The 13,597-nt window shown below is 46.9% G+C and overlaps 1 protein-coding gene across 3 annotated transcripts in view; it reads right to left on the reverse strand.

The window, feature by feature from the left end:
- The window catches only part of C6H2orf80 (chromosome 6 C2orf80 homolog), a 53,600-nt gene that overhangs the window by 7,518 nt on the left and 32,485 nt on the right, over window positions 1-13,597 (reverse strand). For all 3 annotated transcript variants that reach the window (XM_075829896.1, XM_075829894.1, XM_075829897.1), the window contains one exon: window positions 9,391-9,478. In XM_075829896.1, coding sequence (XP_075686011.1) covers window positions 9,391-9,478 — 88 coding nt within the window. The remainder of the gene's footprint in view (window positions 1-9,390; window positions 9,479-13,597) is intronic.

Raw genomic sequence — 13,597 nt, forward strand, 5'->3', positions numbered from 1 at the left:
AAACGTGGCGTTTTGCGCATGCAAAAGGTCCATAACAGCTCCGTGTGTCAGCAGCGTATGATGCGCGGCTGCGTGATTTTCGCGCAGCCGCCATCATTATGACACTCTGTTTGTATGTTTGTAGCACGTGGTGCATTTCTGTTTTCATTCATAGTTTATACGGCTGCGGAAGTGTTGGGCGTGATTTTCACGCACCCATTGACTTCAATGGGTGCGTGATGCTCGAACAATGCACAAATATAGGACATGTCGTGAGTTTTACGCAACGGACACACGCTGCGTGAAAATCACTGACAGTCTGAACGGCCCCATAGAGTAACATAGGTCCGTGCGAGGTGCGTGAAAATCACGCGCGTTGCACGGATGTATTACACGTTCATCTGAATAAGCCCTAACAATAAGGCCCAGTTCACAGAGTTTTTGGCCTTTGATATTGACTCGGACACTGCGTCAGAATCAGCACCAAACAACTTCCAAAACCGCCTCCCATTGATTTAATCTGAAATCAATGGGAGCCAGTCGCGGAAAAAAGAAAAAGCAGCACGTCCTTTCATGCCGCGGTTCCGCCTCTGACCTCCCATCGAAGTCAATGGGAGGCAGAAAATGCATTTTTCCCTGCGTTTTTTGTCTGCTGTCCTCAATCGCCGTGGGCAAAAAACGCGGCAAGATAGTGTGGGCAGGTCAAAATCTGCCTCAAAATTCGGTGCGCGGTTCCAGGCGGTCGCGGGTGCGCATGCGCGGGAGTTTGCGGGTGCACGCGATCGGTCGCACGAGCGGCGGTCTTTGACGGCCCCCATGACGACCCCCATGCTACCCAGGGCCGCCATCAGGGGGGGTATTAGGGGTACTGATGTGAGAGGCCCGGCCAAACCTAATTGAAAGGGGGGCCCGCAGCTCACGACATTCTTTTGGTGAAAAAAATGGGCCCCATTGCAGGGGCCTGTTTTTTTTCTACCAAAGGCAAGTCGCGGCAGTTTGCCAGGCCCCCCTTTCAATTAGGTTTGGCCGGGCCTCTCACATCAGTACCCCTAATACCCCCCCTGATGGCGGCCCTGGGTACCATGATATAGTTCTGGTTCTGGTAGGGGGGCCCAGAAAATTTAGCTGTAGGGGGCCCTGAAATTCCTGATGGCGGCCCTGACTGGGACCCCACACCACACAACAGAGATCCCCTGATGACCTTTTGGAAATTCTACCCATGGAGATGTATGCATGTGGCTCTCTCTTTTGAAGTCTAAAAAGTTGCGGGCTCGATTATCCCCATAATACCCATAGACTTTTATGTAAACGTGTCCCCCAGCCTTGGTTTGCGTTCCCTAAAACCCCCTACTAACCTTCTAACCAGTTTCTGTTTGATCTCAATCGTCACTCCTGCTCTTTCTGTTTGTTTACATCTCTTGCTTCTGGTCCTGACTGTTTCCTGTCTTGTAACCAACCATACCCATGATCCCTTGCTGCATCTGAGAAGACAGCTTACAGTCATCGTCCCCTTCCTCCATATCATCTCAGCTATTTGCATACTGCCACGCCCCCCTATGTTCACAGGTTATTCCCTGCTCTAATTACAGTCACTCAGCTCCCTGCACTTTCACACGCACCCAGTAATAATCACACAGGGGGAGGGGGGTTATATACAGGGATGATGGGGTAATACACAAGGATGATATAACTCTGTCATCCCTGTATATAACCTGTATATAACCCCATCATCCCTGTGTATTACCTCATCATCCCTGTATATAACGTTCATCATCCCTGTATATAACCGCCATTATCCCCGTATATAACCACCATCATCTCTGTGTATAACACCCATCATCCCTGTATATAACCCCATCATCCCTGTCTATAACCCCATCATTCCTGTATATAACCCCATCATCCCTGTATATAAGACCCATCATCCCTGTATATAACCCCATCATCCCTGTGTATTACGCTTGTGTGAATTATGCCTTAGGTACGGATTTTACCTGCGAATTTACCTGCGTTTACGTGCGGTTTTGATGCCTATAGCCTGACAGATTTTGCTAGGGATTTTCAGTATATTAACAATTTGCATTGTAAGGGTATGTTCACACGCTGAGCCAAAAACGTCTGAAAATACGGAGCTGTTTTCAAGGGAAAACAGCACCTGATTTTCAGACGTTTTTTGAGCAACTCACGTTATTCGCTGCGTTTTTCGCTGCGTTTTCGTGCCGTTTTTTCGGCCGTTTTTGGAGCTGTTTTCAATAGAGTCTATGAGAAAACGGCTCCAAAAACGTCCCAAGAAGTGTCCTGCACTTCTTTTGACGAGGCTGTAATTTTACGCGTCGTCTTTTGACAGCTGTCAAACGACGACGCGTAAATTACAGGTCGTCTGCACAGTACGTCGGCAAACCCATTCAAATGAATGGGCAGATGTTTGCCGACGTATTGGAGCCGTATTTTCAGACGTAAAACAAGGCATAATACGCCTCGTTTACGTCTGAAAATAGGTCGTGTGAACCCAGCCTAAGGGTATGTTCACACGATGAGAGGCATTTACGTGTGAAAAGACAGACTGTTTGCAGCTGCCTCGTTTCACACGTAAATGCTCCTCCTCGTAATTTACGAGGCGTCTGAGACGCTCGGAGACGCTCGTAAATCTTGAGCTGTGCTTCATTGAGTTCAATGAAGAACAGCTCAAATTACGTGGCAAAGAAGTGCCCTGCACTTCTTTGCCGAGGCAGTCCATTTACGCGTCGTCGTTTGACAGCTGTCAATCGACGACACGTAAATTACAGGTTGTCTGCACAGTACGTCGGCAAACCCATTCAAATGAATGGGCAGATGTTTGCCGACGTATTGCAGCCCTATTTTCAGACGTAAAACGAGGCATAATACGCCTCGTTTACGTCTGAAAATAGGTCGTGTGAACCCAGCCTAAGGGTATGTTCACACGCAGTAGCAAAATACATCTGAAAATACGGAGCTGTTTTCAGGCGAAAACAGCTCCTGATTTTCAGACGTTTTTGTAGCAACTCGCGTTGCTCCAAAAACGTCCCAAGAAGTGACATGCACTTCTTTTTCACGGGCATATTTTACGCGCCGTCTTTTGACAGCGACACATAAAATAACACCTCGTGGGAACAGAACACTATAATACACATTGAAAACAATGGGCAGATGTTTGTAGGAGTAATGGAGCCGTTTTTTCAGGCGTAATTCGAGGTGTAAAACGCCCGAATTACGTCTGAAAACAGTGCGTGCGAACATACTCTAAAGGGTGAAATACGTTACAATTCTGCATGTCCAAAATTCCATTCAGATTTTTTTATGCTGCATATGCATGAGGTTTTGCCGCTGATTTCGGCGAATTAACCCCTTAAATTCGGCGTTCGGTTGCAATCGCCAAATTTTAGGGGTTTCTAGCATATCGGCAGACCCCGGTCCGAAATCGCGCCGTTTGCCGATAGTTAGTATGGCAAACGGAAGCCAAACAATGTCTGCCATGGACGGAAGCCCATCAGGACCAACCTTCGGCTGGTCCTGATAGGCTTCCTGTCAGAGTGACAGGAAGTCACTGTGTCGTTCCCGATGCACACTGTCGGCGACAAGGTGTGCATCGGGAACATGGAGATCAGCTGTCCCCGACAGCTGACACTGCAGTGTTGCCGATCAGCATCTCATCGCCGCTGATTTCGGCAATTAACCCGTTACATGCGGGGCTCGATTGCGATCTCCGCATGTAGGGGGTTTGTAGCACGTCAGCAGCCCCCATGCAATCGTGGGGGCTGCTGATGCTTGTGATGGCATCCGGAGGCCAAGCAACGGCCTCCGGGTCTGCCATGTATGGAAGCCTATGAGGCCCTCGTAGACTAAGGGGGATTCACACGAGCGTGTATTCGGTCCGTGCGGGCCGCGTGGTTTTCACGCGGCACGCATGGACCAATACAAGTCTATGGGGCAGTACAGACAGTCCGTGCTTTTTGCGCAGCGTTTGTCTGCTGCGCAAAAAGCGCGACAGGTTCAATAACTCTGCGTATTTCGCGCATCACGCACCCATTGAAGTCAATGGGTGCGTGAAAACCACGCAGGTTGCACGGAAGCACTTCTGTGCGAACGGACTGAAACAGCGCACCAGCTGTCAAAAGGATGAATGTAAACAGAAAAGCACTACGTGCTTTTCTGTTTCCGACCATCCAAACGGAATGTCTTTGCGATGAGCGAAGCCGGACAAGCGAACCGAACTTCACCGGGTTCGGCCGAACTCGTTTTGGCCGAACCCGGCAAAAAAATTATCGGTACGCGACGTCAGGAGATAGTCACTGTCCATGGTGCTGAAAGAGTTAAACTGTTTTTCACTAACATAAAGTACAATATGTCACGAGAAAACAATCTCAGAATCGCTTGGATAGGTAAAAACATTCCGGAGTTATTACCACATAAAGTGACACATGTCAGATTTGAAAAAATCATCCGTGTCCATAAGGCCAAAACAGGCTGTGTCCTAAAGGGGTTAAGGGTCCGTGTGAAGGGCCCATGAAAAAATAGGACATGTTGTATTTTTGTCAGTTTTCACAGATCCCTCAAGTCTATGAGGGATCCGTAAAAACAGGTCCCGAACGGGTGCAAAACGGTCGTGAAAAACTAACGTTAATCATGGCCGATTTCACACACGTTCGTCTAAATATAGCCTTATATTGTAATTTGTAGTGAATTTTCAGTGCTCAATCCACACCAGAAAAAGGAGACAAATCCACTACGTCTGAAGTGGCTTCATTCAGACGTCCATGTTCGGTATGTGATATACGGACCATGTGTCGCCCGTATTTCCTGGACCGACCACAGTTCAGGGAGCCAGGCTTCTAGCATCATAGGTGTCAATGAGTCCCTGCCTCCCGTGGGAATACTGTACCCGGGCTCGTAGTGAAAACATGATTACAGTACCGGACAGTATTCCCGCGGGGAGACAGGGACTCCTAGCATCACTGATAACTATGATGCTAGGAGTCCGGCTCCCTGAACTGCGGTCGGTCCGGGAAATACAGCCAATACACGCTTTGTATATCACGGACCGATCACGGCCGTCTGAATAAGGCATTACTCAATTTACTCAGTGCGGTCAAATCCCATTTTTTTGCCACAATTTTTGCAAAATCGCAGCAAAATTTGGATTTGACCACACTGTGACAAAATAGCCTAACAACACTTTTTTCATGTTTTGTACCTTTTTTTTATGCAATTTCCATAATCACGGCACAAATCACGCGGTTTTGCCATGATTTTTATATAATCGTGTCAAAACTGCGCCGTTTTTGCCACGATTACGAAAATTGCATAAAAACGCTAGGGAAACTATTTTTTTTTTATTACCATACTGTACTTTATATACTGTGTTCTTCAAGTGGGGTCAGGAGGGATGCAAAGCAGGATGGAAAGGGGAGAAACAGTCACCAGCCTGCAGGGTCCAGTCGGCTGTGTGGAGAAGAACCTGTTTGGTGGGCGGGATCTCTCCACACGGAGCTTCTGCTTACATGCAGCATCTTCCCCTTCTGTAAGTCCTCTCAAGACCCCTGTGTTAGTTACTTCATAGTAAGGAACGGGCCCTATTACATTGAAGGGTCCTTTCCTTTCTCCAAGTCACTAACGCTGGGGCCCTCATTCAAAGTAGCTGAAAAGCGGGTGGGCCCCTTTTTTTAATCATTGTACTGCCCTGATGGCGGGCCTGACCAGCATTATCCCTGTATATAACCCCATTATCTCTGTATATAACACCCATCATTCCTGTATATAGCCCCCGTCATCCCTGTATACATGGATGATGGGAGTTATATACAGGGATTATGGGGTTATATACAGGGATGATTGGGGTTATATACAGGAATAGTGGGGGTTATATATAGGGATGATTGCTGGCTGGTATATATAGGGATGATGGGAGTTATATGCAGGGATGATGGAAGTTATATCCCTGTAGATAACTTCATCATCCCTCTATATCACCCCATCATCCCTGTATATAACCACCAGTATCCCCATATATAAACGCATCATCCCTGGTTATAACCCCCATTATTCCTGTATATAGCCCATCATCCCTGTATATAACCCCCATTATCCCTGTATATGCCCCGTCATCTCTGTATATACCACCCATCAGCTTATATATAAATCGGGAAGAACGTGGTGTCCGAAGCACAGTTGACACCACGTGATTTCTGAGGCAAAGTTGATTGGACACCACGTCCTCGCTCAATAGATATAAGAACATGGTGTCCGAGGCACAGTTGAGAGGACACCACAGTTAGCTCCGCCTACAGCCCGACCTGCAAGAAGCCTGCGAGGAAGGAGATGTGATCCCAGTGACGGCCGTGCATTGTGCTCTCTTCTCCTCCTAACAGTGCGAAGTGCATGTGAGGAAAAGGGTATTTTGTTGCTCCCTCTAGGAGCTGAATCCCTAATCCCCAGCCGACGCTGTGGCTGGGGATTCCGCTCCAGGAGAAGACCATGACTTCACTGTCCATATATGGACAGTGACATCAGGGACATCTGAAGCGGAATCCCCGGCACTGTGGTCGGTAATTACGATGCAGGAGAAGTCCCTGACTCTACTGTCCATCTATAGACATTGATGTCAGGGACATCTCCTGCAGCGGTCCCCCACAGGGGGGGTGCCGTCTATGGGGGGTGGCTGTGTGGCATTACCTACAGGGGGCTGTGTGGCATTACCTACAGGGGGGCTGTGTGGTATTACCTACAGGGGGGCTGTGTATGGCATTACTTACAGGGTGGCTGGGTGGCACTAGCTACAAGAGGGTTTGTGTGGCACTATCTACAAGAGGGTCTGTGTGGCACTACCTACAAGGGGGTCTCTGTGGCATTACCTACAGGGGGCTGTGGCAGTATATACAGAGGGCAGTGTGTGGCATTATCTACAGAGGGCAGTGTGAGGCATTATCTACAGAGGGCAGTGTGTGGCATTATCTACAGAGGCAGGGTGTGGCATTAGATACAGAGGGAAGTGTGTGGCATTATCTACCGAGGGCAGTGTGTGGCATTATCTACAGCGGGCAGTGTGTGGCATTATCTACAGAGGGAAGTGTGTGGCAGAAAATGTACAAATGAAATTCATCAGTTTTTAAAACTAACAGGGGAAAAAAACTGATGCAAAACGGGTCAAAACAACCGAGAAAAACGGACCAAAATAGCCGACACTCGAAGCCTGTCGTGTGAATAGAGCATATATACAGGGATGATGGGAGTTATATACAGGGCTGATGAGGGTTATATATAGGGATGATGGCAGTTATAATGATGTATAGATATTGCCACGCTGCCCCCCTGTAAATGGTGCTCCACACTGCCCCCAGTAGATATTGCCACACATTGCTCCTTGTAGATATTGCCATGCACTGCTTCCTGTAGATGATGCCACAGTGCCCACTGTAGATAGTGCCACACATCCCCTTTTTAGATAGTGCCACAGTGGGTTCTGTAGATAATATCACACAGCCCCCTGTAGATAGTGCTACACAACCCAATGTAGAAAGAGCCACACAGCCCCCTGTAGATAGAGACACACAGCCCCCCTGTAGACAGAGCCACACAGCCCCTGTAGATTATGCCACACAGCCCCCTGTAGATTATGCCACACTGCCTCCTTGTAGATGCCACACAGCTCCAGTAGATGATGCCTCACAGCCCCCTGTAGATGATGCCACACAGCCCCCCTGTAGATAATGCCACACTGCCTCCTTGTAGATGACACACAGCTCCAGTAGATGATGCCTCAGAGCCCCCCTGTAGATGATGCCACACAGCCCCCTGTAGATAATGCCACACACACTCCCCCTCTAGATAGTGCCACAAACCCACTTGTAGATAGCGCCACAGCACCACACCCACGCCACCTCCCTGTAGATAGAGCCATTGCGGCTCCCTCTTGGAGAGGAATCCCCAGCCAGAGCGTTGCCGATGCTCTGGTCAGGAATTTCTTTCCTGGAAGAGATGCTGACCTCACTATCCATACAGGAACAGTGATGCCATGGTCTCCCCCAGTAGTGTCGGCAACACTCAGGAGGAGCGCCTGACTTCACTATTCATATATGGACAATGACGTCGTCAGTTGCTCCCTCTATGAGCGGAATCCCCGGCCAGAGCATCGACAATGCTGTGGCCGGGAATTCCGCTGCAGGATGTGCCCCTGACATTCCCCTTATATGGACAGTGAAGTCAGGGACTCCTCCTGGAGAGCTGGAATCCCCAGCCAAAGTGTTGCCGATGCCCTGGGCGGGGATTCTGCTCATAGAGGGAGCCCCTGACTTCAGTGTCGATATAAGGGCAGTGATGTCAGGGGCACCTCCTGCAGCGGAATCCCTGGCCAGAGCGTCGGCAATGCTTTGGTCAGGGATTCCGCTCCAGGAGGAGTGAATGGCAGAGCAGGAAGAGGATAGTTTCCTGCTCTGCCATAGTATTCAATTGTATCTGCGTCCTGAGGATGCAGATACAATTGAATGTAGCAGCTGCTTGGACAATTCCTGGGACAATAATTTGCTGGGACTATCTGTGTAAATTCTGGACTGTTGTCAACTATGTGTAACCATCAGGGAGCATGGGGATTGAGGCATAACATGAATTCAGAGGGAGTAGAAGGATGAAGGGGCTATGAGAGGCAACATTTCGTGCCTTTGAACAGCCAGCACTTCCGGCTGAGCAGAGGAACGGCGCAGCATTTTCCAGCAGGACTTGGCACCTGCCCACACTGACAAAAGTACCAATACCTGGTTTAATAACCACAGTATCACTGTGCTTGATTGGCCAGCAAACTCGCCTGACTTAAACACCATAGAGAATCTATGGGTTATTGTCAAGAGGAAGATGAGAGACGACCAGACCCAACAATGCAGACGAGCTGAAGGCCGCTATCATAGCAGCCTGGGCTTCCATAACACCTCAGCAGTGCCACAGGCTGATCGCCTCCATGCCACACCACATTGATGCAGTAATTCATACAAAAGGATCACCGACCAGGCATTGAGTGCATATACTGTACATACTTTTCAGTAGGCCAACATTTCGGTATTAAAAATAATTTTTTAAATTGGGCTTATATAATATTATAATTTTCTGAGACACTAAATTTTGGGTTTTCAGTAACTGTTAGCCATAATCATTAACATTAAAAGAAAAGAATGCTGGAAATAGATCACTCTGTGTGTAATGAATCTATATAATATATGAGTTTCGATTTTTGAACTGAATTACTGAAATAAATTACCTTTTTGATGATATTCTAATTCATTGAGGAGGACGAGTAGTATATATATTATATTTTTTTTAAACTGCACACTAAAGTAAATGTTTTTTCCTCTTGGCCATACTTCTAAAATATCACATGTAATCTGTAATACAGTTTTATGTACTTACAGTGCTGTAAAGCATGTTTTGCTGCCTGAGGAGCAGTAAGCATGGCAAATGGATGTAGTGAAAGGTTGAAGGGCTGAGTCAAATGTCCCTGCAAAAATGTTAATTACGGTAATGAATGAGTGAAGGAAAATCAGATACCATACAAAAACTATTATGTTTTAAAAGTTTTTACAATGTGGAAAAATAACATGGAAATTATGGTAATTATTTGTTCTTATATTATGAATCTAAAATATATAAATACACACACTATCTCTATAAAAAATGAAGCATTCTATAAATAATTTGCAGACATGTATATGTGAAAGGAAAAACACAGCTCATATATTTTTTCTATTGATATTCAATGTGTCTATAACTATGGTGGTATATGGCAGCACAGAGCTTGAAATTATGTCTAATAAGTGGTAATCATTAACATTGCATGAGGTACTAAATGTAGCTGAAAAGATGAACACTTAGGCATGATTCACGCGAGCGCTGCGCATCTCGGACGTGAAAACCTGCAGTTTTTCACGTCCGAGGTGCATCCGTGCTCAGCGCTGCGGGACGCGATGTCACGCATCCCCCATAGTTGAGAGTCTATGGAGGGATGCGTGATGTGTGAAAACATAGGACATGTCCTATTTTCGCACTGACCCTTCACACGGTCCGTTGAAACAACGACTGTGTGAACGGCCACATTGAATAACATAGGTCCGTGGGACGGCCGCTGTTTCAACGGCCGTCCCACGGACGTTTAACACGTTTGTGTGAATCAGGCCTAAAGTGTATGAAAAACACAACCACATCTATAAGCCTCCACTAAATAGGAAGAATAATACATAACTGCACAACTTGGTCAGCAAGATGGAAAAACAAGGATATTATAATAAAACTAGCAAGAAAAGGGTGTGCCATAGTCATAATGAGTGGCTTATTATGTCTAATAAGTGGTAATCATTAACATTGCATGAGGTACTAAATGTAGCTGAAAAGATGAACACTTAGGCATGATTCACGCGAGCGCTGCGCATCTCGGACGTGAAAACCTGCAGTTTTTCACGTCCGAGGTGCATCCGTGCTCAGCGCTGCGGGACGCGATGTCACGCATCCCCCATAGTTGAGAGTCTATGGAGGGATGCGTGATGTGTGAAAACATAGGACATGTCCTATTTTCGCACTGACCCTTCACACGGTCCGTTGAAACAACGACTGTGTGAACGGCCACATTGAATAACATAGGTCCGTGGGACGGCCGCTGTTTCAACGGCCGTCCCACGGACGTTTAACACGTTTGTGTGAATCAGGCCTAAAGTGTATGAAAAACACAACCACATCTATAAGCCTCCACTAAATAGGAAGAATAATACATAACTGCACAACTTGGTCAGCAAGATGGAAAAACAAGGATATTATAATAAAACTAGCAAGAAAAGGGTGTGCCATAGTCATAATGAGTGGCTCCATACAGCATGCACAAAAACTCTAAACCACTATGCAGTATACAGACTACAGTGGAACCCATAGATACAGGAGAGCATACCTTCTGCAATTTAGAGAGTATATGCTTAGCCCACTTTCATACAATACAGGTTTGGTCAGTATTTTAGATCCATATTTTTAAGCGGTAACCTAAAACAAGGGGTGCATCAAAAGATATAACAAATCATTTTTATATTATACTATTTATGTGTTTTTATTTCACTCCGGGTTATGGCATAAAAACTCCTTCCCACCACATTATGTACAGTTATGTCATGGGTGGAAAGCGGTTAGCGCAAATTGCCATATAGTTACGGCACCGCTTTAAACCGTCATCGACAGCAGCCAATCACTAACTGCTGGGGGACCAATCAGAACGGTCCCGTCCCGGCAATCGCTGTAATTGGTCAGTCAATGCTGATGTTGAGTCTATATGATGGTTAGTGAAGGCACTTGTCAACAGCAGAGCAGATTGATATGCAAAAAGTACTTGTTTTTCTGTGATAAGCCTCATGATTTTCCCAGTATCACCCACAGTACTAATCTTACCGGTGTTTACTCCCATCATCCCTGTCTGGTCACCCCCATTCTCTTTGTGATCAACCCCCCTGTGCTCTCCCCCCTGTGCTCACTCCCCCTGCGATCAAACCGATTATCGCCCTGGGATCACCTCAGTGATCCGTTCATGTCATCACCCCCATCAGGGGCATAACTAGGAAAGACTGGGCCCCATAGCAAACTTTGTACTGGGACCCCCTCCCCCGCAACCAACACCCTCTCCACCCCCACATCCGCTGCCCTCCCGACAATGAACATTTAGCAGTTCTGTGTGCAATGTAAAAAGACAGCTAGGCCACCAGTCTACTCTTATTAACCTTTATCTACAGGGTTACGAAAACTGTAACAAACAGTTCAGAACGGATATTATAACATGTGTTATCAATTAATTATGTTATTTCATAGTCATAATAGTTATTAAAAAAACTGACCCGAAACTTATAGCACCGGGAAACACCCCTGTAGATAGTGCCACATAGCTCCCCCTTGTATATAGTGCCACATAACCCCCTTGTAGATAGTGCCACATACCCGGTTGCAGATAGTGCCATACCCCTTGTAGAAAGTGCCACATTCTCCCTTTTAGATAGTGCCACATAGCCCCCCCCCCCTTGTAGATAGTGCCACACAGCTCCCCTTTTAAATAGTGCCACATACCCCCTGTAGATAGTGCCACATACCCCCTTGTAGATAGTGCCACTTAACCTCCTTGAAGATAGTGTCACATACCCCCCTTGTAGATAGTGCCACATACCCCCCTGTAGATAGTGCCACATACCGACTCTTGTAGATAGTGCCACATAGCCCCCCTTGTATACAGTGCGTTAGTGCCACATAGCCCCCCATGTAGATAGTGCCACATACTCCCCCATGTAGATAGTGCCACATACCCCCCTTGTACGTAGTGCCTCACAGCCCCGGAAGTCCCCTCTTGTACATAGTGCCACCTCAAACAAATAAAGCCCCGACAAACGTTGCTGCTCTACAGCAGCCTGAGACATGACCCTTGCGTAGGTCGACACGATGATAATGTCATCACGCTGGCCTGTGCAAAGATCCTGTCCCAGCGTCTTATAGGCTGCAGGCCTAACGTGGCCTGTAGCCTAGCAAAAGGCAGAGCAGGGAGCTAGCTCCCTGCTCTGCAATAGTGTTCAATTGTCTTTGCGTTCTAAGGACGCAGATACAATTGAACGTGGCAGTCGTCCGGATGCCCGGTGCTAGCGACGCCACCGGGAATAAGGGGGCCCATGCTGCCCGGCACTTAATGTTATGTGTTGGGCCGGGTGGTACAGGCCCTCTCATGCCGCGGCCCCCGTAGCAACTGTTATGGCTGCTACAGCGGTAGTTACGCCACTGACCCCCATCATCTACCTGTGATCAACTCGCTGTGATCACCAACGTAATTTGTAGTGCAAAAATTGTACACCAGTTATTACGCTTTAGTACCTAAATTGTACACCAGTTATCAATTTTTAGCATATAAATTGTACGTTAACAATTCACGTCATCACCCCCATCATCTCCCAGTAATTACCTCCCTGTGATCAACTTCATAATTTTTACGCTTGCCATTTTTCAGTACAGAATTTGTACGGCAATAATTATTTGTGTACAATGTTTACGCCAGTCATGTTTTAAAAGAATTTGTACGCCAGTAATTTTTATTGCAATTTGTACGCCTGTCATTTTTTAGTAGAAAATTTCTACGCCTTTCCGGCATCTGACACTGAGTCAGCTAGTGAGGATGACACTACTTTGCTTTTCATCCGCTAGTAGGTGAGAAAACGTCCAAAAACTGCCACTGAAGCGGCCCCCGAATCCATTTGGATGACCCCCCAAAATTGTTGTACCCCCGATCAATAAACCCGACCATTTATATCCCAAAACCCCAGTTAAATTTATGCTAAACCCCACAGGAGGACACCCATAGATGTAGCGGAGATGGTAACATTTTGGCCAATTGTATTGAATATTAGGCTGTTGAAGAAGCCGAGCATTAGGTTCTACAGGTGCTCGGATATATTGTACCACACCCCAAAACACTGCATGGCCATGTCCAGAACACGCTTTGAAGCGATCTTGAGGTGCCTACATTATAATGCGCAGTGCCCACACTGAGATTACCAGTCTTGACCACTTGTTTAAAATTATGCCCTTTATAGACCATTTCAGTGACAAGTTTGCC

The sequence above is a fragment of the Rhinoderma darwinii genome, chromosome 6, assembly GCF_050947455.1.
Source record: "Rhinoderma darwinii isolate aRhiDar2 chromosome 6, aRhiDar2.hap1, whole genome shotgun sequence".
Lineage (NCBI taxonomy): Eukaryota > Metazoa > Chordata > Amphibia > Anura > Rhinodermatidae > Rhinoderma > Rhinoderma darwinii.